This window comes from Ochotona curzoniae, unplaced genomic scaffold (assembly GCF_017591425.1).
Source record: "Ochotona curzoniae isolate NIBS_2020 unplaced genomic scaffold, NIBS_Ocur_1.0 contig_2754, whole genome shotgun sequence".
In the NCBI taxonomy this organism is placed as follows: Eukaryota; Metazoa; Chordata; class Mammalia; order Lagomorpha; family Ochotonidae; genus Ochotona; species Ochotona curzoniae.
In genome coordinates, this window is record NW_024465582.1 from 13,437,895 (window position 1) to 13,461,292 (window position 23,398).

Consider the following 23,398-nt stretch of genomic DNA (forward strand, 5'->3'; position numbering starts at 1 on the left):
ATAAATTCAGATGGGGATAGGAATAGGCTCATGATGAGCAACAAGTTACAGAATCTATGTGCTTGGTTGGTAAATCTTCTAGCTCACAGCATGGGTTTAATAAATATCTGGGGTTGGTATTTTCTCGAATCCCAGCCAAACCCATTGCCAACAGACAAATCATGAAGACAATGTTCTGAAGATAAAAATATTACCACTGTTAGAAAAATTAATTAACTCGTTTATATTGTATATAAAAAACAGCACCTTGTAGAGACCATCAGAAGCAACACAAATATCATTATAAAATAACCAGGAATATGGAAGCAGCTTGATCCCAGAGGGGGAGAATTAAAAAAAATTTTTTTAGTTTCTTTATAGTTGGTTTAACTATCAAGAAATAGGTCTGACTAACCAAAGTAAAACTCTCCCTCACATCTGTAAATGCAATCACCAAAACATTATTTGTGCCAGGCTGTGGGCTGTAGGTCATGTTTCCACCTACCCCCACCCACATAGTTATTTTCTTGGCTGTTATAGTAGAAATTGGCTCTTTCTTCCAACTAAACTCATACAGTGGGGCATTGCTGAAACCAAAGAAGGGATTTTGCTTTCCTGGTACTTGAGTACACAAAGACAAAAATCTCAATCCTACTGCGGGGAGACACATACACTGAAGACTCACATCCAGGGGACAGCAGTAAAGCTGTGACAGGAAAGCAGATTTTCCCTTCCTGTGGGCAGCCATGCAAGATAGAAGAACTCCTGCTTCATTCCCAGGAGGCTTCCTGTCTTTTAGGGTGACAGGAGGTGGGTTGACCCACTGATGGTTCCTACCAAGAACAAAGTAAGCCTATAGCTAGGATAGCATGTGCCCAGAACAACAAACAAGCCACAGACACTGAAAGTCATACGGGAATTATAGCAGAGCGTGGGAAGTAGGATGAAAGCTGTTACCACGGATCCTGGAAAGACAAGGTGTGATTCCACCTGCCAAAAGTACAACCACCAGAAAGGAGAGTAATGGGTGAGGATATGAACTTAAGACCAGAAGGTCAAAGCAGAACAGCAGGACTGTCCTTGGCTCCCCAAGTCCCCAGAATATCCCACTGACACTGAGCCCATGAGTTCCACCCCTTCCCTAAAGCCCTTGTCATCTTGAGCTGGATCTGACAGGAGCAAAGAGAAACCAGAAAGATCAAGATTTATCTACACGTTATCTAAATAGACTGTGCTATTGAATCAGTCACATTTCTACTGGATTGTGCTGAGTTATTGGCAACATTCAATCCACATTGCATCTTTAATAGTCAATGTGATTAGGGCTTGAGGGATAGCAATAAAAACATTTAAGAGCTGCATGTTCCCTTGCACATCGGGGTGCTTTGTGAGAAAATATGTGACCATGCAAGGAAAAGAGTGCCCCTATTTTTGCTGACTTTATGACTTTTGCCACACAAACACATACTCAAGGCCTCCTCTGATTTTCTCCCACACTGAGCCTTGACACCATGCCACGGGCTCATGGTTGCTACCTCATTTTCTCCCATCAGTGATCCAAGCTCCTCCAACTCTTTCTCATCCATCAAGGTTTTACGTTCTCTGATTCCATCTTATTCAACTCAGGGGCTCCCTCTGTGCTGCTCTCCAGTTTTCCACTTACCACATTATTTCTAACTAATACTTAATAACAGTACTCAGCTGTCTAATTTCTACTTCTATTCTAGTATTTCCAAGCCTAAATTACAAGTCTGTAGAAGGCAGTTGTTAAATATATTTTATTCATTACCTTATACATCTCTTCCAGCCACTACAGTTTTTTAAAAATGATCTTGATTGGCAGAGTCAAAATTTTAAGCATGAAGTCACATTTCTGTGAAATGGACCATTTTCCACTATTTTCTACAAGAATGACATTCAAAATACAGCTGCGCAGAGTCTTGCAAATGTTTTGCCATTAAATAAACCCTACACATTTATCATGGCCAGTGATCTCAGTGGACTTATAACTGGTCTATTCTTGCCAACAAGTCTGATGCAGATTTATTATTTAATTGAGGTTTAATTGGTTATTGAAGAAAACTATTCAGATCCGAAGCAGCAAATTGAATTACTGCCCCAGATTGTTCATTACAGACCATGTATCACTTTTGCGGACCTGTCATGCACCAGCATGTAAGGTGCTCAGAATACAGACGTAAATGGGCAGGATTGCAATCTAGAAGGGAAAACAGCTGTAAATCAAGTTATCAGCTGGGACATAATGAGTGCAAATGACTTAAGAGACTTGCCTGAGAGACAATTATATCCTTGACTCCAGATCTCAAAGAAAATGGTCTTCCCCAGGGTTCTGTATAGATTTGGGTATGGATTGCAAGTAGACAGCTGTTAAATCTATGGGTAGATGATCTCATTGGTGTGTGTGTGTGTGTGTGTGTGTGTGTGTGTGTGTGTGAAATGAGAAAAAAAAAACAGGGTCCTAGGAATAGCCACTAGTGTATAAGGGGCAGGTAGACATGATAGAGCTGGCAAAATTGATTTATTATGGTTTCTTTCTTATATAAGACAGAAGTAAAATCAATAGAAACAGGAATCAAAGTTCAGACCCTAATCTTCAGTTTCAACATCCATCATCTGAAGGTTTACGAGTATAGGGGTAGCCTATTGAAGGTTTTCTCTGAACTGGACCCATTACTGAACATTTTATGTACATGATTTTATTATTTTCAGGCAAACCTACTTGTAAATGAAGCATTATTATCATTCTTTCTATCATTTGAATAAGGAGAATGAGACTTGAAGAAGTTAAGTTCCCCCATTGTTATAAGTTAGTACATGTCCTGAATGTACATCTGTTTCTTTATCCTCCTAAGTCCATGCTTTGAGTCATTATTATTTTACTGGTTACAGCAGTGCTGCTAAACTTGGACAGTCACCAGAATTATCTGGAACACTTCTTGGAACACAGATTGCTGAGTGACCTCTGCCAGCCCTCCCCCACTGAGCTTCTGATTCTGCAGACAACTTGTTCCCAGGTCATGCCCACACTGTTGGTTCAGGGACCAAACATTGATAACCACTGTGAGGATAAAAGCAGAATTACTGCAACAACAAAGAAAACCCACTCTTAAAAGATACAAGATCTAAAATAAGATCTTCTAAATTATTTTAGTAATAAAAAAAAAAAAAAGCAAAGACTTGGGGAAGAGACCCAAAGCTCCAAATTCGTTGATTCATTCCCCAAATGTCTACAGTGGCCAAGGCTGGATCAAGGCCACAGTCAGAGTCGGGAACCAGGAGCCACAATCACCATCCAGGTCTCCCACTCGGAAGGCAAGAACAAAATCTCGAGGGCCTTGACAAGTGCTTTCCAGGGTCTGCATTGACAGGAAGCTGAGAACGGTACCCAGTCACTCTCTGGTGGAACAGAAGCCTAGGAGCTAGGCTGCATACCCATCCCCAGTTGTCTGTGTTTGCATTATGATATGGAGTGGTGAGATAGGAAATTATTCAGATCCTAGGTTCCTTCCACTTTATGGTTCTGCCTGTGCCTCAGGCACTGCCATCACTAGTCTGGTGGAAGCCAGATTCCCGCCTCACTTAGATTACAGCCTGTGGGGAAAAATGAAAAGCAATGTCTGTGGCAAGCTAGCCAAGGTTAAGCCAATGAATACTGAAGCTGCACCCTTTGCACTTATGCATATTACATTATGATAACTTTCTCACAAAGTTCAACAGCCAATTGTCATGTGAACCACACACCTGCCACAATCTGCTTGCACAAATCTTCCTCATAATGTACAAAATAATCATCAGGTACAAATTAGTTAGCTCATACTCAATCATTAACATTCAAATAGAGCATCGTGAAACAGGTGGTCTGAAATTTTATTAAAAGATATTCTTATTTGCCTAATCCTATAATCTCTAAAACAGAAGTAACTTCTAATCCCTATCAAGGAGTGCGAGCAGGAGTCCGTTTCTTGCTGACATAAAGGCTACCCAACAAGCCCTCCACACCTTCACACTGAGTGTGTTGATTTTCCATTGTGTATGCATGTATCATAAAGATGTACGCAAAAGCTTGAATGCAAACTATATGTAGAGAGCTACTTAATTCATTTGAACCTTAATTTGGCCTAATCTAATCATACAGTTACTTTGCTAACTTGAAATAATTTCCTACTTATTTAACATAAAGGTGTCCTCTCTATCGTAACAACACTTTCTACATCACTATGCCAGTCACATAACGTTTTTTCCTAAATCTGCTCTCTGATTGCCCTATGATATCTCAGATTCACAACCATAACATTTCTTAGAGGACCACATTACACTGGCAGTACACTCTGCAAGTATAGCAGCTTTAATCCCATTATCCGTTCGGGCCACACATCACATATTGCTGTGGGTAACAGGGTCCTCAGCTAGGTTAATTCTAAAGCAGAGCTATGGATAGAGGTAGAAGCAGGGAAAATTTATTTTAAAATGGTATACATTCAAATGTAAATGTGAGCAAACTCTCCTTAGGAAAGGCAGAGCTGCTGTCCCCAGGCAAGGTTGGGAGTAAATATCAGGTAGAGGTTAGTGTCCTAAGTGAATATTTGACATGAGGTGGAGTTCAGTTAGGGTACACTGACCTAGTGACCTCCAGGAAATGTCACTGCAGCCCCACTTGGTACTGTGGCATGCATGTGGTCCTATGGCATCTCGTGCATAAGGCTCAGAAGTGACGTTTAAGTGTGTGATGGAGAATGAGTTTGCCAAGCCTGAGGCCACACTGGATCAGCTCAGAATGGGGGTGGGGATGTAGAGGGTGCAGGGGAGCAGCACAGAGGCTTCTGGCAGCCTCTCAGCTTGCTGCTCACTAGCTCACTGCCTGCCATGTCAATACTGCTTCCCTAAGACCCTGTCGCAGGGACCTTTCCTATATGTATTCCCCAGGTTAGCTTCTATTGATCATTTCCTTGCAAGATTCCATTTGGTCACTGATTCAGTAGTGCTTAGTTGACACACAGGAAAGGGTAAGAAAATGACAGCATTAGCTGGCCTCATCAATCACTACAAGTCTGTACACTTAGTGTTATACCTTCAAGTTGGGAGTTGGCGCATGTGCCAGATGGAAGGATTCCAATCTTCCAGGAAGGCACATCACCCAGCAGCCAAAGATGCCGCTGTCACTTGGTGCCAGCCTCCACTGGGCAGTGGCAGCAATCACACATACCTGTATTTATTTACCAGTGCTGATTTCATTTTTTTTTAAGAAAAGATATTAGAGGGACAGGAGAGGTTCATTTGGGCATGAAATGCTCAAGGAATAGCAGTAAAAATAAAATTCTTGCTAGCTACAGGTGCGACACTAGTTTCTGAGGAAACGGGATAATTTCTATTTGATGGTGCATCATTAGAAGCGAACCAGATGATTAAACTTAATGGAACAGACACATTAAACTGAAATTAGTAAAAACATGCCTCGGGCAGCCTGCAAGCTTTTATTTGTTGTTGTTTAACTTCTGTCTTTTACAGTGGCAGTGATGAATAACCCCACAAAAGGAAAAAATCTAATTACAATCTACGTGCTCAATAAACCCCTAATGTGTGCCTGTCACCATTGCTTTCCCAGGCACGATGTCTTACGTATCCTCTTTCCCCAAGAATAGAGAAAAAGTACTGGCCCCAAAGAGGGGGATGACAGGAAGGGGAGCAGGGTCAACATGTGGTGGAGGGTGCAGGGATTCTGCCGTGTGTACTGTGTGACCCAGAAAATACGCTCTGAGGGCAGGCTTTTGGGGGGAGAGCAGGTTACACTGTGAAAGTGTCAGACAATGCCTGAGTACACAGGGCATCTTCTCACTAGCGCTCAAATACAATGAATCAGAATCGTGATCTTCAACACCATTCCTGTTCATACTCTTTTGGCACTTCCTCCGTGCTAGTCTGTTGTCTCGGGTGTTTGTTCTATAAGTCATCCAAATGGTTTCTCCTGACAGCTAAAAATAAGTTTCTGATTACTTTTACCTGAATAAATCTTGTAACCAGATGTGGTACTCACCTACTAAGTGTGCAACAATTACATATTGAAAGTGATGAAAGAACCAGCCAAGGAAAATATATAATCTAGTGGAATGTGGAGCGTACTAAATCACCTGCTAAGACAGCACTTGCCACCAGGTAGAATACTGGCTTTGGATAACAGATTTCATCTTTGAGAGATCATGTGTTTGTAAAACTGGATTGTCAAAGTCCTTAGAACAAAATTCTCAAAGTCAAAATAAGAGCAACAGCAGGCTGATAATGAATCAGGAGCTAATGATGGTAGCCATATCCTTAGTTAGGAAGATGCTTATTATGTATAGAACTCAGTGGGCTTTTATTGCATGTTTACGGGGTGATTAATGTAGTATCTGTCCGTGGTCTCTAATTAGATCCTGACAATGGCCTTACAGCTCTTATCATCTTTGTAAGGATTCTGACTCACAGAGGTTAATTGACTCTGCTGTGGCCTTGCACTTGGTGAGTGACAGAGAATGAACATGACCTGTACTTAGGATGGGGTGCAGTGCTCCCTGCATCATGCGAGGCTGCTGGCCACAGCTGCCCTGGAGCAAAGAATGGAAGGGCAGTGGCATGGGCTGTTTTACTCAGGAGTTGATGAAATCACTTTTTCAGAGCACTCTGCAGTCATCAGCACTTGGCAATGGAGACTTAAACTTTCCCTGGTGGCTGTTTGTGTGTCATCATGGTTTCCTTAGCATGTCACAATCATGGAGTGCTGTTCTTTTATCTATCACTAAGCACAAGAAATTGCATCAACTAGCCTAACCATCTCCATGCGTCCTCCGACTCTAATCCTCTGGCCCCTTCATGTGAACTGTCTGATTTTTGGAAGCAGTGTATGAACTGAAGCCTTGAGGGTTTTTTCACTGTACAAGGGTGGACTAAATTAGCTCATGTTTTCTGAAGTGTATTTCTTGGAAAACTAGTCAAGGTAGATATCAATCACACCCAGAAAAAGATTTTGTAAACAAGAAAGTTGTAGAATGCCTAGATTACAAACAAGGTAAATATAGTTTCAAACAGCCGCAATTCATGACCTTTACGTGAACGATGACTCCAAGAAAGTGGCAGAATAGGATGCATTTTACAAATGTACTGGCTCACAGAACTCTCTCTAGCATCTTGTATAAATGATATTCCAATATATACACTTTTAGAAAGGCTGGGTAAGATCATTTGGTAATCCCCTTTTGCCCTGCAGTCTGAGTAATTATTCAGGGCGGCGGGGGGAGTGGGGGAGGTTGGGTGGTGATAAATTTGACCTCCAGCTAGGCTTTTTTCCAAGTTCTTTCCCCAAAGAGAGAAAAGGATTTAAGGACAAGACTAAATAAAGGTCAGCAGATGATATGGCCAGTAAGCAAGGAGGTGCTGAGAGATTTCCAGCACCTGAGTCTTATGCCTCACAACCTTATTCCTGTGTGGGAGGGCAGGGGCAGAAGTCCTTCCTTCCTTCCTGGCGAATGAGGTTGCCCACACTTACACCTGGCAATGTGCCATCCCCTTCGATAAATCCTGCCCCTTGCTCCTTTTAGTCAAGAGACACAGAATTGGTTTATCTGTTGTTACAATACAACCCTCTCTGTGTTCAGATGGAACTGACACAGGGTAGATATCAACAGCCTTCCCATTATTACAAACTTGTCTGATGTCACTGGTATCAGACTTGCACTTATGAATAGCCTTCCTCAATTAAAAGCACATTTTGAAAACTTGTGAATATATGATAGACAGTAAATTATCTAAAGATCTGTAACATATTGTCTGAATTTCTACTGGGTGAGGGAAAAGCAAAGTTAAGGAAATAACATGAAAACCACATTGTGAACACAATCTTCAATCCAGAAAACATGGAACCCATCATCCAAGTTACGATCGGTGTCTGTCCCTGGATCCTAGTATTCATTTATTTCAATCCCTCATGCACACCCATTCATGTCTTTGAAAGAAATGGGTTAATCATCTGAGCTTCTGCTTGATTTTCTGCAGAAGCAGGGAAGTCGTTGCCTAATAAAGCAGACTATTGCCATTTTAGGATGGCTCTCAGCATTAGAGGCCCTTTCCTAGCTGTGCTGCAATCTGAATGTTAAATCTTGCTGTTCCAAGTGACCTTCAGCATGATTTGGTCAGTTGGTTTTTGAGGTGTTATCCATAAAAGTACTCACAAAGTTTTTCAAATGTGTTGGGTTGAATTTCATAAGTAAATAAATATCACATCTTTGAGAAAAAGATTGCATCCCCATCACTGTAGACTCAAGGAGACTTCCTACCTTCCCTAAATTCACCAAGATAGTAAAGTGTAAATGGAGAGTATATCTAGCTCTCTCTGATTCTGAATAACATATCTGTGTGTATACAAGCATGGAGGTGATTGTATTTTAGAATCTAAAATTTGTAACAAAAATAGTTTCATTTAGGCCAGGTGTGGAGTGTTGTTGCACAGCAGGCTAAGATGCTACCTAAGGTACCCGAATACAATATCAGACTGTACAAGACTGAATCCCAACACCACTTCCCATCCAAATATCTGCTAATGCACACCCTAGGAGGTGGCAAGTAATGGCTCGTGTTCTTGGGTCCTTGCCAACCACATGAAAGACCCAGATGGAGTTCCTAACTCCTGCCTTAAGGCGGCTGTGGGCATTTGGAAGCAGATGGAAGATCTCCAGCCCCTCCACACCACCACACACACACACACACACACACACACACACACACACACACACACCATCAAAAAAGTAAAAATAGTTTCATTACTATGAAGATAATATATCTGTGGTCATCTTGCTCTTGCTGTAGCCTTTAATCTTTTCTTCCTCAAACTAAAAGCAATTTAAAAATTACCTAATTTCCCCCAAATTCTGTTCTAGCTCTGGAAAAGTTGAAGATTATAAGGAAATGTACTCATAAATGAATGGCATTTGTAACTGACAGGTTATTTGACTAGGAAAGCATAAAACTTAAAAAAAAAAAAACTATGGCTTACAAAAGATTTAATGAACGTTAACATGTATGGTAAAGACAAATGCAGTTTTAGGATCACATGCTTGACTTTTACTTTCTTTAATTTTTTTTTTCTACACTAGTTACATTCAGACCAAGATAGAGGAGATGGATCACTTAAATATATCCTTTCAGGAGATGGAGCAGGAGATCTCTTCATTATCAATGAAAACACAGGCGACATACAGGCCACCAAGAGGCTGGACAGGGAAGAAAAACCCGTCTACATCCTTCGTGCTCAAGCCATCAACAGAAAGACAGGGAAACCCGTGGAGCCTGAATCTGAATTCATTATCAAGATCCATGACATCAATGACAATGAACCAATTTTTACCAAGGAGGTTTACACGGCGACTGTGCCAGAAATGTCCGATGTTGGTGAGTGAGACTTGATTTCAAACACAAACTGATTCTTCCTCACACATCCCCCAGGGAAAGATTCCTAAGAGTCAGTTTCATGGAGCTGGAAGGATTTAGATGCTAATGTCCAAAGGTATCCTATTTCAAACAATGGCCATGTGTCCTCTTTTAAGTGCACCATGGTTCCTAATACTACTCTTGTCTCATTTTACTAATTTTCTTAAGATGACAGCATTTTCTCTAATGATGCAGTTATTAGAAACAGCAGGTGAGGTGGGAGCCTGAGTACTTTCTCTTCTACCAAATCTTTGTTTGTTTGTTTGTTTGTATTCAATGCCGGACAGCCACCATCTCCATTTCTCTGTTTTTCCTTCACTGGTACTGCACTCCAACTGAGGACCTCCTCTGAAAAATATAGCCTGCTAGGAGATAGGGCAGGGTGGGAAGCAGCATCTGCTCCTAAATCCATATTGTGAAATATATGAAATTGTTCACTTTAGACAATTAAATTTTTTAAAACTTGTACTATTATATATATTTTTAAAAATACAGCCTGCATTTGCATCAGATGCTGTGGCACAGGAAGGAAGCCGCTCGCTGGGATAGCCACACTCCATACTGGAGGGCCTGGGACTGAATCCTATCTCTGCTTTGAAACTAGCTTCCTGCTAATGTGACTGGGTGGCAAAAAATCATGGTACAAGTGTTTAAGTCCTTGCTGCCAAGCTGGGAGGTCTATATGGAGTTCCTTGATTCAACCTCATCCATTCCTGCGCATTGGAGGCATTTGAGGAGCAAAACAGCAGATCAAGGATTTCTTCCTTTTTCTCTCACTCTCTTTCTGTCTCTCTCTCTCTCTCTCTCTCTCTATTGTTCAAATAAATAAATAATCTCAACTTTAAAAAAATAAAGAGTAGCTATAGTTACTTTAAGCAACTGTGTATGTGAGAAAGAAGCTAAAAAGAAAAGGAAATTTTCTGCAAAACCCCATAAACCACAGTGAGGTGATGCCTGGGGAGTGTAGTTTTTACAAAATAGTAAAAATTAAGAGACTTTCACGACCTGAATATACCACATTAAGATGTGATGTACAATGATGATAGAAATTTTGAATTTTGTATATGGAGTTAACATTTAAATTAGAAAGTACACGTAATTTAAATTAATTTTAAAAAGGTACTACAATCCTACTGACACTACTCTTAGCCACATGAAAATACTTCAGATAACTCATATAAAGATCTTGTGTGTTCTTATTTTCACTGTATAAAATTCAAAAAGACTGAAATTGCGCATCTGTGACTCAGTCAGATACCAGCTCACAAATCCAAGGCTTAGAAAATATCCACCCTGTAGAAATGATTGTAAAACATCTGAATTTTTCTCAAGAAGAAACTGCTGTTCTCATGACTGGAAACCACTCCATTCTGTTACAAAAATCAAAGCCATTATCAAATAAAAAGGGGGTGGAGGGTGAAATTTCCTAAAGAGCAAAGTTTACTAGGAAACTATACGTTTTTTCTCTTTTGGAAATGAAAGGCAAAATTCCTGAAGGCTAGTCTTGCCATTAGCACCGCCTAGGAGACCGTAACAGATGTACAGGTCGTGCACTACATAACTAAGGCTGTTAGTCCCTTTTGAAGTCATTATTGAATTAAGCTGGGATGACAAATATTCAGAGGAAACTGACAGCAATATCTTGAAAAGGAGGAGTCATTTTCCAATGTGCACTAAGATTCAGTGGTGTTGACATATAGTATATCACTAATTAGCATGCCATTGTTGTAATACATATAAATATGCAAATACATACACTCCTCAAAGAAAATACATAAAGGCAGTAGGACAGCCAAAGGGGGTAAAAATAGATGTGGGTCTCAATCAACCTAACTTTGAAACTCTCCACTCATAACCACCTGTGTAGCCTTGGGCAAATTATTTGATTCCTCTGATCCTTGAGTCTTTGATCCTCCGGTACTGTATCTATGAAAAATAGATAATAAATGCTCACTTGCATGGGTTATCTTGAGGATTAGGGGAGGAAACAGGTGAAGAGCCCTGGTACAGAATCTGGCAATTAATAGGCACCTACAACATCTGGATAATCATATTCCGAAGCAATCCAACTTTATATTAATAAGTAACTGGGTGTTGTTGACTTCTGTTAGCTCTCCATACGGTGCTTTCATTCCCCCACCACCCCTGACAAATTACAAGCGGGGTGCTCAGCATACATCCAGAGCATCCAACCCTAACATAGTACAGTCTATTTGTTCAATGAGTGAAATTGGTTAAATAATCTTTGAATGCCTCCAGCCTCTGGAAGCCCAATGCACTATCCATCACACCACGGAGCCACCTTGGTTAAATAATCTTTAAAATTAGGGTAAAAATGTCAATGTTGCCTGGAAGGATCTTCCCTGGCCTTTTCGTGGACAGAACTCTGGCAGCATGCTTACTGCTTATCTGATTCAAATATCAACAGTCAGCTACAAAATGATTTTATTCAAAGGGTTTTATCCTTTTTAGAAGCCACAGATCTCTTTGGGAATCAGATGAAATCTGGGGACTGTCTCTTCAACAGACATAGAAGCATGCACTTGAAAATTTGTGCAGCATTTCAGCGGGGGTAAAGATACTTTGATGGTTAGTAAGCAAATGTCATTCCTGAAATAAGAATGCTGATTTAAAATGCATTATGTATTTTGTATCTTTAGCTACAATCAGTTTTTGAATTACAGCTTTCACACATGTAGGGTCTGCTGGTCCAATTAATTTTTTTATATACTTCAATATTCAGGAGAATCCTTACAACGATATAAGGTTCAAAGCCTTCAACTCTTTAGAAAAATCAAATACTTTTATCATTTAGGATGCTTTTATTAGCAACTAACAGGAAATCAAAGTCAAAGTGGCTCAGATAGTTAAAGTATTTACTGATTATTTGTTAATTAAATCCCCAGGGAGAGGGGGCTTTGAGCATGACTTGATTTGAAACGTTTTCTCTGTACGTTTCTGACTGAGCCTTGTCCTCTACTGGGCACAGTTTCTGCATTTGGGGCTTCACATAATCTCATTGGAGTACAAAGAAAAAGAACATCAATGGCATAGAATTTCCAGAAAAATCATTCCTGGCTCTTAAACAATCCCTAAACTATTTCCTATAGGAAAAAGTAATACAAAATTCTAAGCTTGGTTTTTGCATAATTTGAAAAAGCCACTGTAACAAGAACTTGGCCAAATCTCAGTGTGGGAGATGGGTTGAAATCAGTCCCACACAAGGTCATGATCACTGCCATGCTTTTCCTCAGTTTAATCCTTACAACATCCATCAGTGTTGATCACACTCTGTCCAAGTGAGGAATCCAAGGATTTTTAACCTGGCCTCCCACTCCAGTTCATCATTTCCCTCACCTGACAGTTTTGAGCAGACTGAATATCATTTCTTCTTTTTATGTCCACATATCAGGAATCACAATGGGCCCTTCCTCTGTTCTGAGTGTATGTCTCTGTCATTGTAGGCACATTTGTTGTCCAGGTCACCGCTACTGATGCTGATGATCCAACATATGGGAACAGCGCTAAAGTTGTGTATAGCATACTACAAGGACAGCCCTATTTTTCAGTGGAATCAGAAACAGGTAGGAATCTTTCTTGATCTTTTGTACTATGTATGATTTTAGTTGACATGCTTAGCTGAGCAAGCGTGTTTTTTAGTAAACTATAATCCGTGTGACTGAACTGCCTTGTATTCATCTGTCAAACACCAAAGATATATTTGTAAACACAATGCTTGGATCATTTCAATTCAGAAATATGGCAACGACCCTTTTATTCATTCAGTGAAATTACATACTGCTTTATTATTGTTTCATTTTGGGTGAGCATAAAAGACCAGCCCTTCTGAACAGCTATTCGAGCTACCCACAGATATTTGGATTCCTCTTTTCCCAGTTACGTGTTAGAAATGGATGACCCTGTTTCACTATACAAAGGCATGTGAATCATTTGAGCAAACAGCAGATGGCAGAACTTTTGGAGACAGTGTAAAGCCCTGGCATAATTGCTGGCCATGGTGATCATGGAAACCGCTGTTGAGATGGGATCCCCAGGCTGGTTGTCTGCCTGTTATCATGAGCATGGCTCCCTGGGTGCCTGCTCAGAGCACGAGCAAAAAATAAGTTTTAGCTCTATTTTGTCACTGGGATTTTGCATTGTTTGCTACCACATCATTGTCTAGCCTACCTTAACCCTAATTTTCTATTTTTTCTCTACTAATTAGCATACTGTCTGTGGTTTATTTTTTCGTTAGCATTTATATTGTGTACTAGACTCTATGCATACTTTTGCTATCACAATAGAAACTACTTTACACAGTTTCATTTATTCATTACTGTTAGAAATCAATACCTTCCTAGGAAATTGGGGATCTGTAGTTTAAGGGTGCAGTTAACTTGAAAAGAATCCCAAGAAAAAAGAAAACATTGAAATGAAAAACAATGAGGATGAAAGATCAGAATTGTTCAACTTAAAAGACAAAAGGCTAAGGTTATCTGTTTTTAAACAGAGAAATAGTATTATTTGGAGAAGAGAAAATAGAGGTACTTTCACTGAAATTAGGACTACAGAAAGAAAATCGACCTGCTGTCTAAAGTATTCTTGGGAAAAGCAAGAGAAGGCATTTTCAGAGTCAGTAGTTATAAAGCACTGGAATGGGCTGCTTGTTAAAGCTAATTTAAACGTGCACCCTACAATGAATTTAGGAAAACTTTTAGAAGTTCTTTCAGCTAATTGTTTTGTAGCTACTTAACAAGAGAGATAAACTGAACCTAACTTTAAAATGTTGCTTCCCGTTGGGAGCAGTTGAACTAATGTTCACATCAACTTCAGGAAAACTGAAATTCTCTAGGTTCTGACAGGAGATAACTGTGAAAGAACTGATCCTGTGTTTTTGTAAAACCATAGTTGCGTGGCTGAGAAAATCCTCAGAACGTTCATTACGACAGGTGTATGTGAGAAGCAATCAGCCAAATCAGTATTCTTTAAACTCCAGAGTCAATTCAAGGATATGGCTTTCTTAAGCAATTTCCTCATAATATACCTAAATGCCTTTTATATAACAATTACCATAATATACCTCTATGAAGTATGCCAAGTTACACTTGGCTGTATCATTGTTGTAACACTTTATGCCATATGTAATCTGTATGGTTGCAGGATTGAACTATAAGCAGTACTTACATTCAGTTTCTTATAATATGGGATTTAAAAAAAAAAGTCTATCTCCCATATGTGGTTATAATATCCTTCGGTGTAAATGTGATATGTTATCGTCTTTCTATCACCATGATCTCTGTAGCATTTTGTACATTATAAGAGAAGTCTATGTATAAGTAAATGATTCCATAATGTAACCTTAATGCATCTCCTTCCACTCCTAAATTCACATCTATAGGTATCATCAAGACAGCTTTGCTCAACATGGATCGAGAAAACAGAGAGCAATACCAAGTGGTCATCCAGGCCAAGGACATGGGGGGCCAGATGGGCGGCTTGTCGGGGACCACCACGGTCAACATCACGCTGACTGATGTCAACGACAACCCTCCTCGCTTCACCCATGGTAGGAACATTGGCTTGAATGAGCGTCTTCGATGCACTTATGTGAAAAAGAACATCTTTTTTTCCATTGTCATTGTTGTTGGCAAAATTCACGGACTTAATAAGACATGACACTTTGATTAACAATTAGTTGACAACACTGCTTACTTAGATCCATGAAAATGTGAACATTCACGTTCTTCTATTGGTAATCGGCTGAACGATTTTTGATATGGCCATGGTTTAAAATGCAACATCGCTGTTCTATTCTTTCTTAATAATCAGACTACCATGGACATAAATTTGCTTGTGCAAAACATATGTATACAAGCATGCTGCTATTTGTTAGAAAAAATTTGACTTTATGTTTTCAGAACTTAATCAGGCATGTAATCTCTTCTAAATCCTCGCAAAGCTTTGTAAGGGGAGGATTTATCACTTTCCTGTTTCTAAAAATACAACTGTGGAAGCAACTATGTCCTTAATCCATTTGTAATCATAAATCATTTTCCACATTCCAACCAACTGAGATGCTGAAAATCATCTTTTAAATCGTTGGCTCTCGTGATTAGAGCAGAAGAAAAAAAACAGCAAGAATTAGACTCTTTCACAAAGAGCTGCCCAAGTGGAAACTGGCTTTAATGCAGGTTTTTCGCTACAAACAAAATTTCTTTCTGACCATGATCTCCTAAGAAATTATCTCAGCAATTCAGTAGAAATCTGCTCACTGTATCCCAGCCTCTTCACAAGGTGGTCGGCTAATATGAGATCCCTTTAGGATGGAAGTACACAGGCACAGATCAATAGAACAGCTTTCTTTTGTGTATTTCTCGTACTTAATCCTGGTTAGTTAAACACAGAGTAACAATTACTTTCTATACAATGAGTAATAGAAAGGTTTTGTAAGCCTTCATATTTCCGCCACAGAGGACCAAAATGAAAATGACAAAATCAACAGTACTTTGCTCCCCCTAAACTTCTTTTTCAGCAATGAGATGCCCTGGGGAGTATAATACTCATCATCTACTTGGTACCAGGTGGATTTGCAGCTTACCCTATTCATCTCTTATTAGCCTGTGACTTGTTTACTGGACAAGGTGCCAAGGCAAGGGAGGGGAGGAAAAGGAGAAGAAGAAAAGGAACATGTGGCCTTGGAAATCGAAGCTGGACACATTGGAAAATAACTACCCCCTTTTATTACTTTGCCAAGGGTCAGCAAAATACTTAGGGAATTAGCATTACTGAAGGCCTATTTTTCAATGGTAGCATAGCTAAAGTTTTTCTCCAAAATCATTTGTATGAAAGTGTAATACAAGAGAATAGATCAAGTTTTTTTTATTTTGGGGGGTTGTAAGTACATGTTGACCTGCCAGGTCTTAACTAAAATTCAGTGGCACTCATCTTAAATGAATTGTGTAACCAGAATACCTAAGTTTCTATCTATGAGCCACAGATTTTGAATTATTAATATAAAAATATGCATATGAGAGAAGCCTAAGCATGGCAAAACACTGCCATAATCTTTCAAAGAATGAGTATATGAAAAATAAATTAAGAGCTTTATCACTCGGTGTATTTAGCTGTGTCTGACTCTAACTAGAGCCAGTTCTACGTGAGAGTGGAAAAAGGTCCTTTCTTGGGTACATTCTCCAAAGTGCTGCAATTTATTTCCGCCTTCAGCTATTATTAGCAGTAGCAGAAAGAACTGTTTTAATGAATACCTAGTAATTGGCTTCAAGTGGCAATTCAGGTTAAATTCTTCTTTCTCCCTTCTGTAACATCATGTTACCAGGGAGCTTTGAAACTTTCTGTAGCTTCCTCTAGAGGTTCAGTCATTCCCATAACTGCACCATAAATGTGGAAGCCTGAATACAGGATGACAAAAGCACTCCCCACTAGCAAGGAAACTTGTTATGAAATAGAAGAATCGATCTTAACAATCATGAAAGAAACAATTTGAGGGGCAGGCATTTGTACTGGTACTTAAGACAACAGTGTCCATGTCAGAGTGCCTAGGTTCAATTCCTGCCTCCAGTATCTCACTCCAGCTTCTTCCTTAACACAGATCCCAGGAGGCGGCAGGGACAGCCAAGTCCTTGTGCCCCCTCCACCCATTTTGAGAGCCTGAATTAAGCTCCTGGCTCCTGACTTTAGCCTGGCTCAACCCTAGTTGTTGCACCATTTGAGACCCTTCTCTCCTTTCTCCCACTCAAATACATCAGTATGTTCTTAAATAGTAAAACACATAGGAGATGATGCTAATTATTTTGGGAAAAGCATCAATCTGCCTGCATCCATGGTAATTCCTCTGAATTTCTAAGTTTTAAATAACTTTTATTACAATATATCGTCATAATCATTTTCACTAATAACCACTATTGTCAACCCTTGATATGCCTGATTCATAAATTAAGCTTTATTAAAAGTATGTCTACAAGCATAGTATATTGTGTAGAGGGTCAGGCATGACCCAGCTTCCGGCGTGTATCAGGGGTCGTGGAATGCATCTCTGAGGGATGACAAGGGTCCACTGCTGTATTCTGATAATGTACATTTAATTTGGACTTGACTTCTGTCTTTCTGGTAATTGATAGGTACCTATGAGTTTAAAACCCCTGAATCTTCTCCACCTGGTACACAAATTGGCAGAATCAAAGCCAGTGATGCTGACGAGGGAGAAAATGCTGAAATTGTGTATAGCATTACAGACGAAGAGGGCCTGGGCATGTTTGATGTCATCACTGACAAGGAAACCCAGGAAGGGATTATAACCGTCAAAAAGGTAATGCCACATCTTAAATATTATGCAAGCAAATGTGTGTGACTATGTTTTCCAAAGGACCAGGGACAAGGACATTCCTGGCAATTCTTATTTCACTAGCTTTGCTCTTAAAAACACTGACTTAATTACACTGTGGTATTCGAGCTTGTTTTTTGTGGCCCACGGTAATCTTATCCACTTATTAACTTTATCTTTTCAATAATGTTTCATTTAGAGCTCTGTAAGTAAATGAGTAATATAAACCAATGGCATATTTTATGTGTGTGTATATATATATATATATATATATGGATGCATGAACTAAATAACATAGATGAACAATGAACAGACATACACAGGGCCTGACACTGCTAAGGGGAACTGGAGGAATCGTGGTACCTACAACAGATGACCTGTTCTCCCATGGATCCTTCAGTCCAAGGAGGAAAAAGATAAAGAAGGAAGTGGACAAATAAACAATTGTCTAACTGCAAATTGTGACACTTCCTCTGAAGGAAGAGGGATGCAAGCCATAGTCAAGATGACCTGAATGAAGTGTATAATGAACACAGATTTGAATTCTATTACAGATATTTGCTGAAAACTCTTTAGCTACTTAGTGGAACACAATTGGCATTTTTCTCCAGTGTACTCAGGCGTTACTTGACCCCCAAAATTAATCAGCATCACAGAGCAATATATAAAGACTATGGCAAAAATTTTAAAATCAGCAGCAGTGTGCATTAAACCTCAGAATAACAGTATTATGTTTTTCCATTTTACTCTCAAAATGCATGGTATAGCATCTCTCCTTTAGCACTATCATGTTTTAGAATAAATATAAGTAGATGTAAAAAAAAAAAAAACAAGAAAAAATTTTCCCATTAAGCCTTGGATTACATATCTTAGTATCTAGAAATGCAATAAGACCGGTGCTTTGTAAAATAATATAATTAGGCAGCCCATTAGTGTGCATTAACCTTTTTAATTTTCTTGGGGCCTTATCAGATTCAAACTGAAATTTTGCCTAGCTGACGAAATCACATGCACTAACATCCAGATGAACTGTGTTCCCAGGGAGCCTCGTCATGTTACCCTCGAAAACTTCAAGTCAGCGATAAGCCTCCACTTTACCGTGTCTCCACAAAGCAGAGATTTCCTACAGACTCCTGACAACAGGGATCGTTGCTTTCTCTAGTAAATAATTAGCCCAGGCCCTTATCAGAGTGCCATGTGCAATATTGTTTTACTCCATGTAAAAAGAGAAAAAAAGTCATTTAGTCTCAGTGAGGAAAAGGAAAAACCCAAGGCTCACAATGTTGGCTGCAACTTAGAAGACTCAAGAAGGATTTGAGGATAAGATTATCTTCTCCATCTCAGATGCAGTGGGTGAAGGTGCAGGGTGAGGCAACTAAAGTCAGATGCGAGAACATCTGACCTGGAACACTCTGCATAGTTGCCATTTAGCCCTGGTCATTCCCCCAGTCAAATATGACGGATCTTCCAAAAGTTCCTGGGGAATGCACAGTGTGAGAAAATGCACGTACTTCAAATACTCTGCACCAAAATAAATATACCTTTGAATTCTATTTTCCGTGAACTTTTGGAAATACACTCAAATACGGAGTTTTTCAAAGCAGCCAGAGTTGCCCTAACTAATCCCTGCTCCCTCTTTGCTCCCCTTTGTCCCCTCACCCAACCTTCCCAGTGCCATGCCCTGTGCTTTGGCAACCACTGTTAAGAGCAGGCTTGGTTTCAGGCCAACTTCCATTCAGACCAGGGAAAGCCATCACTCCTTGTCTTCCCTGCCTTTGTCTCATATCCCACTCTGGTAGTAGATTTCCCTAAGCGATCTGATCACAATGTACTGATCTGTGACTTGTGCCAAACATGACTAGTAGCTTGACTTTCTTGCATTGGCCACTGTAATCATGTCACTTTCCTCCCCAAGCTCTTAGACTTCGAAAAGAAGAAAATATACACTTTCAAGGTGGATGCCTACAATCCTTACGTGGAGCCCAAGTTCGACCGCCTGGGTCCATTCAAAGATTCAGCCACAGTCAGAATCATGGTGGAGGATGTAGATGAGCCTCCTGTCTTCAGCAAAACAGCCTATGTCATGCAAGTGAGAGAAGATGCTCAAGTGAACACTACAATAGGTTCAGTCGCAGCTCAGGATCCAGACGCTACCAGGAATCCTGTCCGGTAAGCTCCACGGGCTGCATATCTCCTAGTAAGCTACAATCAGTTTGTGGTCAGCTGTCTGTACTCAAGAGAAATCTTTTCTTTCTAAGCAGACCATCTTGTTTTCCTAAAAGACTCCTCTACAAAGCACTTTTCACCTCCATTTCTCATTGCATATATGTATTATTTTAGTAGCCACAGAAATCCAAAAGACCTAATGTGACAGGGCAAAGGCCAGTTACCAGGAGTTTGTTGCCTGCATACATGCAAAAGAAGGTAGTGCGGTAGCTGAATGGCCTAGAATTCTGTTCCAAAGAGGAGACTTTTCTCGGGCTTGAGCTTTCCCAAGCAGTGTTGTAAAGAAACAAACCAGCCAGGCACAAACTTGAGAGCTTGTTTTTCAAGTGTGGAAAAACCTACGATGTAACACTTAGAGGCAGAACAATGCTCCGTTTGGATACATGTTTTCCTCTTGGAGACCGGTGGGAAAACAAGCTCTATGATGATATATGTCTGTGAAATCCTGGGAAAAGTAATAGACTAGAATCCAAATTTATGCTGGGTATGCAAACTGTTTTCCCTGTGCTTTCCTTACACCTGACTTGTATATCACGGTGTAAAAATAAATTCTCCTTGCTCTTTGGAAGGGCAAACTCTTGGGTGTTCTAGAATGTTCTCATGAAAACACTGGAATCAGTGACTTGGTTGACAAAATGGAAAAACATCAAATCCAAATGCTGTGTAAATTTTCCCCATAAATAAACAGAAAAGTTAGAGAAACTCTTGCTAGTGATTACATAAGTATCTTCTGACCAGGGCACCTGTCATGAGACAGACATATTCTACACTATGGAATGTGGCAAGTGGCAAGTCCTGATTTCATAGATTTTACATACCTATTATAGCAGACAGAAATCACTCAGCCATAAGTATGTGTTGGAGAAATGGTTGAAGTGGAAAACAATGCTAAGTGGAGTATAGGAGTGAAAAGTACCTGTGATACTATTTTAGATCATGTGGTCAAGCTCAGCCTTCTAGCTGGGAAAAGGCCATTCCAAGAGGAATGAGCAAGGATATGATGTGCTATCGGGGCTGGCTTGGCAAGTTGGAGTAGTAAGGAGAACTGCACAGTTAGATGCAGGATTGATGGAGCAAGAGGACTCAGTTACAGGAAGGATTGATGGAGCAGGAGGCAACAGGGAGGGCTTGGTAAGTGGTGAGTGTAGCATGTGCTACAGGGCTTTGCCACACAAAAGCTAAAATCTATTCTGATGGAGGGGAAAAGCTATTGAAAAGATTTGAGTTGAAGAATTATCAAAGATTTCATCTTTAAAGGATCACACTGACTGATGGATAAGAACTATAGATATTAATATTATTCATATTAATTGACAACATGTTATTACAGGTAAATAAATGTGAAGGTCCAAGGCCATCATTTTCTAACTTCTGAACTTTTTCTTAAAATGAAACTTTATGATAAACTCTATACTTCAGACGTAAAAAATGCCAGCTTACTTTCAGAAAATAATTTTAAATCCCTGGGCAATCAGATATGTTTGATCAGTCTACTAGAATCTCAAGAAGTCCTTGCATCTGAACTGTGACCAGCAAAGTCGTGTGGGAGCTCCATATGTTTCTCCATTTACATGTACCTTTATTCATATGGCACACAGACTTTAATTTCACAACTGTTCTCTCATTTGGAGTTTACACAAAGAAAATGTAGTAGGAGACCAGTATCAAATCCAATTTAAAGGTGTTAATGCTAGAGGTTTACAAATAGGTGCTTCCTTTACCTTTTGATACAGCAACATGATGTTAATGGAAAGAGATTATGTGTTCTGAGAATTCGGGCTGTATTTCTTTCCATGTCTATATTACTTTTCATACCAAACACCATTTTTACCCACTATGTTACTTTACATTTTATGAAAGAAAATAGGGTGTCAGATTAGGTTGGCTGTTAGCTAATTTTGAAAATTTTTTTGCTGCCAGCTTTCCCTTAGTGCATGTGAATTTGGCATACAGATTTAGATATAAGGCTAGAAATGTGCACAGATATATTGGCATATCAATGCTTACTCCAGCAATTTCCTTTATAAGATAAAATTCATTCTTATTTTGGAAAGTACATGCATACATGGTTTTTGGTTATCCAAGACACATATATCAAACAAGTAGGCATTAGACAATTTGTTAGATGTGCAGTTAATCTTTTAGAAAATTTTCTTCAAATACTGACTTGCTGTTTTGGAGGCATAAGCCTTTAACTCTTCAATTACATAAATTATTTTTACAGTAACTTTACCAGAAATACTCTGATATCCATGAAAGTTTTACATCATCCTAAGTACATTTTATGAAAATGTTACATGCAACCAGACTTTCTTTCTCAACACACACATCTTCCTGACTTGAAGATATGCTAGCAGATAATTTAAATAACAGAGCAAGAGACATCCCAGAAGAAAAGCGAAGAGCTGCACTGGCCAGAAGATCCACTGTAATCATGATGACATCAATCACTTTGTTCCTGAGCCAAGATGCTCACCATTAATGAGAGCGAACAGGAACTGTCCTTAGCACAGATGATACTCCTGCCACGCATTGGAACTACTTTTGGAAGGAAATGACAAATAAGTAACACTTTGTGTGCAAGCCCCTCTCCCGAATGATGGGGGCATCTTAGGTTTCCTAATAATTTTTAAATCTAAGGGGGGGGGGAAATGACACCAAATATTGGTGTTTTCTAAGTAGTTGCTTTCCCTTTGAAATCAAAGCTGCCCTCACCTAAAGCTCACCTCTTACCCTTGATGGGAAAGTGAAACTCATAAAACATAAAACTATAAAGGAAGAAAACAGACAAAAGAAAATGACGTTCTTGCTGTAGATGAGAGCGATGTGCATAAACAAAAGGAGCGTGCATCTTCAGTTTGTCTTTTTTCATCAGCAGAATGAAATGTGCAAAGATAATTATTAAATTTCTCACGATGTCCCATAATATTGAGTTTTCTTTTATTGGTGACTATGTGTCATAAGTATTTATCATCCTCGAATTAAAATTGGAGGTAGGTGACCAAGTAAGATCAATGCTATTACTTAAATCCTTAATAAATGTTGATTCACTCCACAAGTGTTAACAAAAGGTCACTAGCTGTTCTAGCTGTTTTAATCTTTCTGGAAAAAAAAAACAAATTAATTTATATACATCAAAACCAAAATTTCAACCAATGGGATATACGAACACACACATATATCCCTGTGAACTTTATTCTCTTTAAAATTAGATTGACATATTCTATAATAATTGGATGTTATTTCATTTGATCATCTGCATAAGTGCCAAAAGTACATTTTATTAAGATGAAGCATTATTTATTATAACTTTACCATATTTCAAGCAAAAACAAAGAATTTAACTAGAATTTTTTACATAGTATGCTATTGTGAATT

At 39.3% G+C, this 23,398-nt stretch overlaps 1 protein-coding gene across 2 annotated transcripts in view; it reads left to right on the forward strand.

Annotated features, from left to right (window-relative positions):
* CDH6 (cadherin 6) overlaps positions 1–23,398 on the forward strand; it is a 58,099-nt gene that overhangs the window by 23,526 nt on the left and 11,175 nt on the right. Inside the window, exons 2-6 of one of the 2 annotated variants that reach the window (XM_040977654.1) lie at positions 9,120–9,414; positions 12,918–13,037; positions 14,852–15,019; positions 17,592–17,779; positions 19,710–19,963. In XM_040977654.1, the coding sequence (XP_040833588.1) occupies positions 9,120–9,414; positions 12,918–13,037; positions 14,852–15,019; positions 17,592–17,779; positions 19,710–19,963 (1,025 nt within the window). The remainder of the gene's footprint in view (positions 1–9,119; positions 9,415–12,917; positions 13,038–14,851; positions 15,020–17,591; positions 17,780–19,709; positions 19,964–23,398) is intronic. The other variant, XM_040977655.1, reaches the window with a different exon arrangement.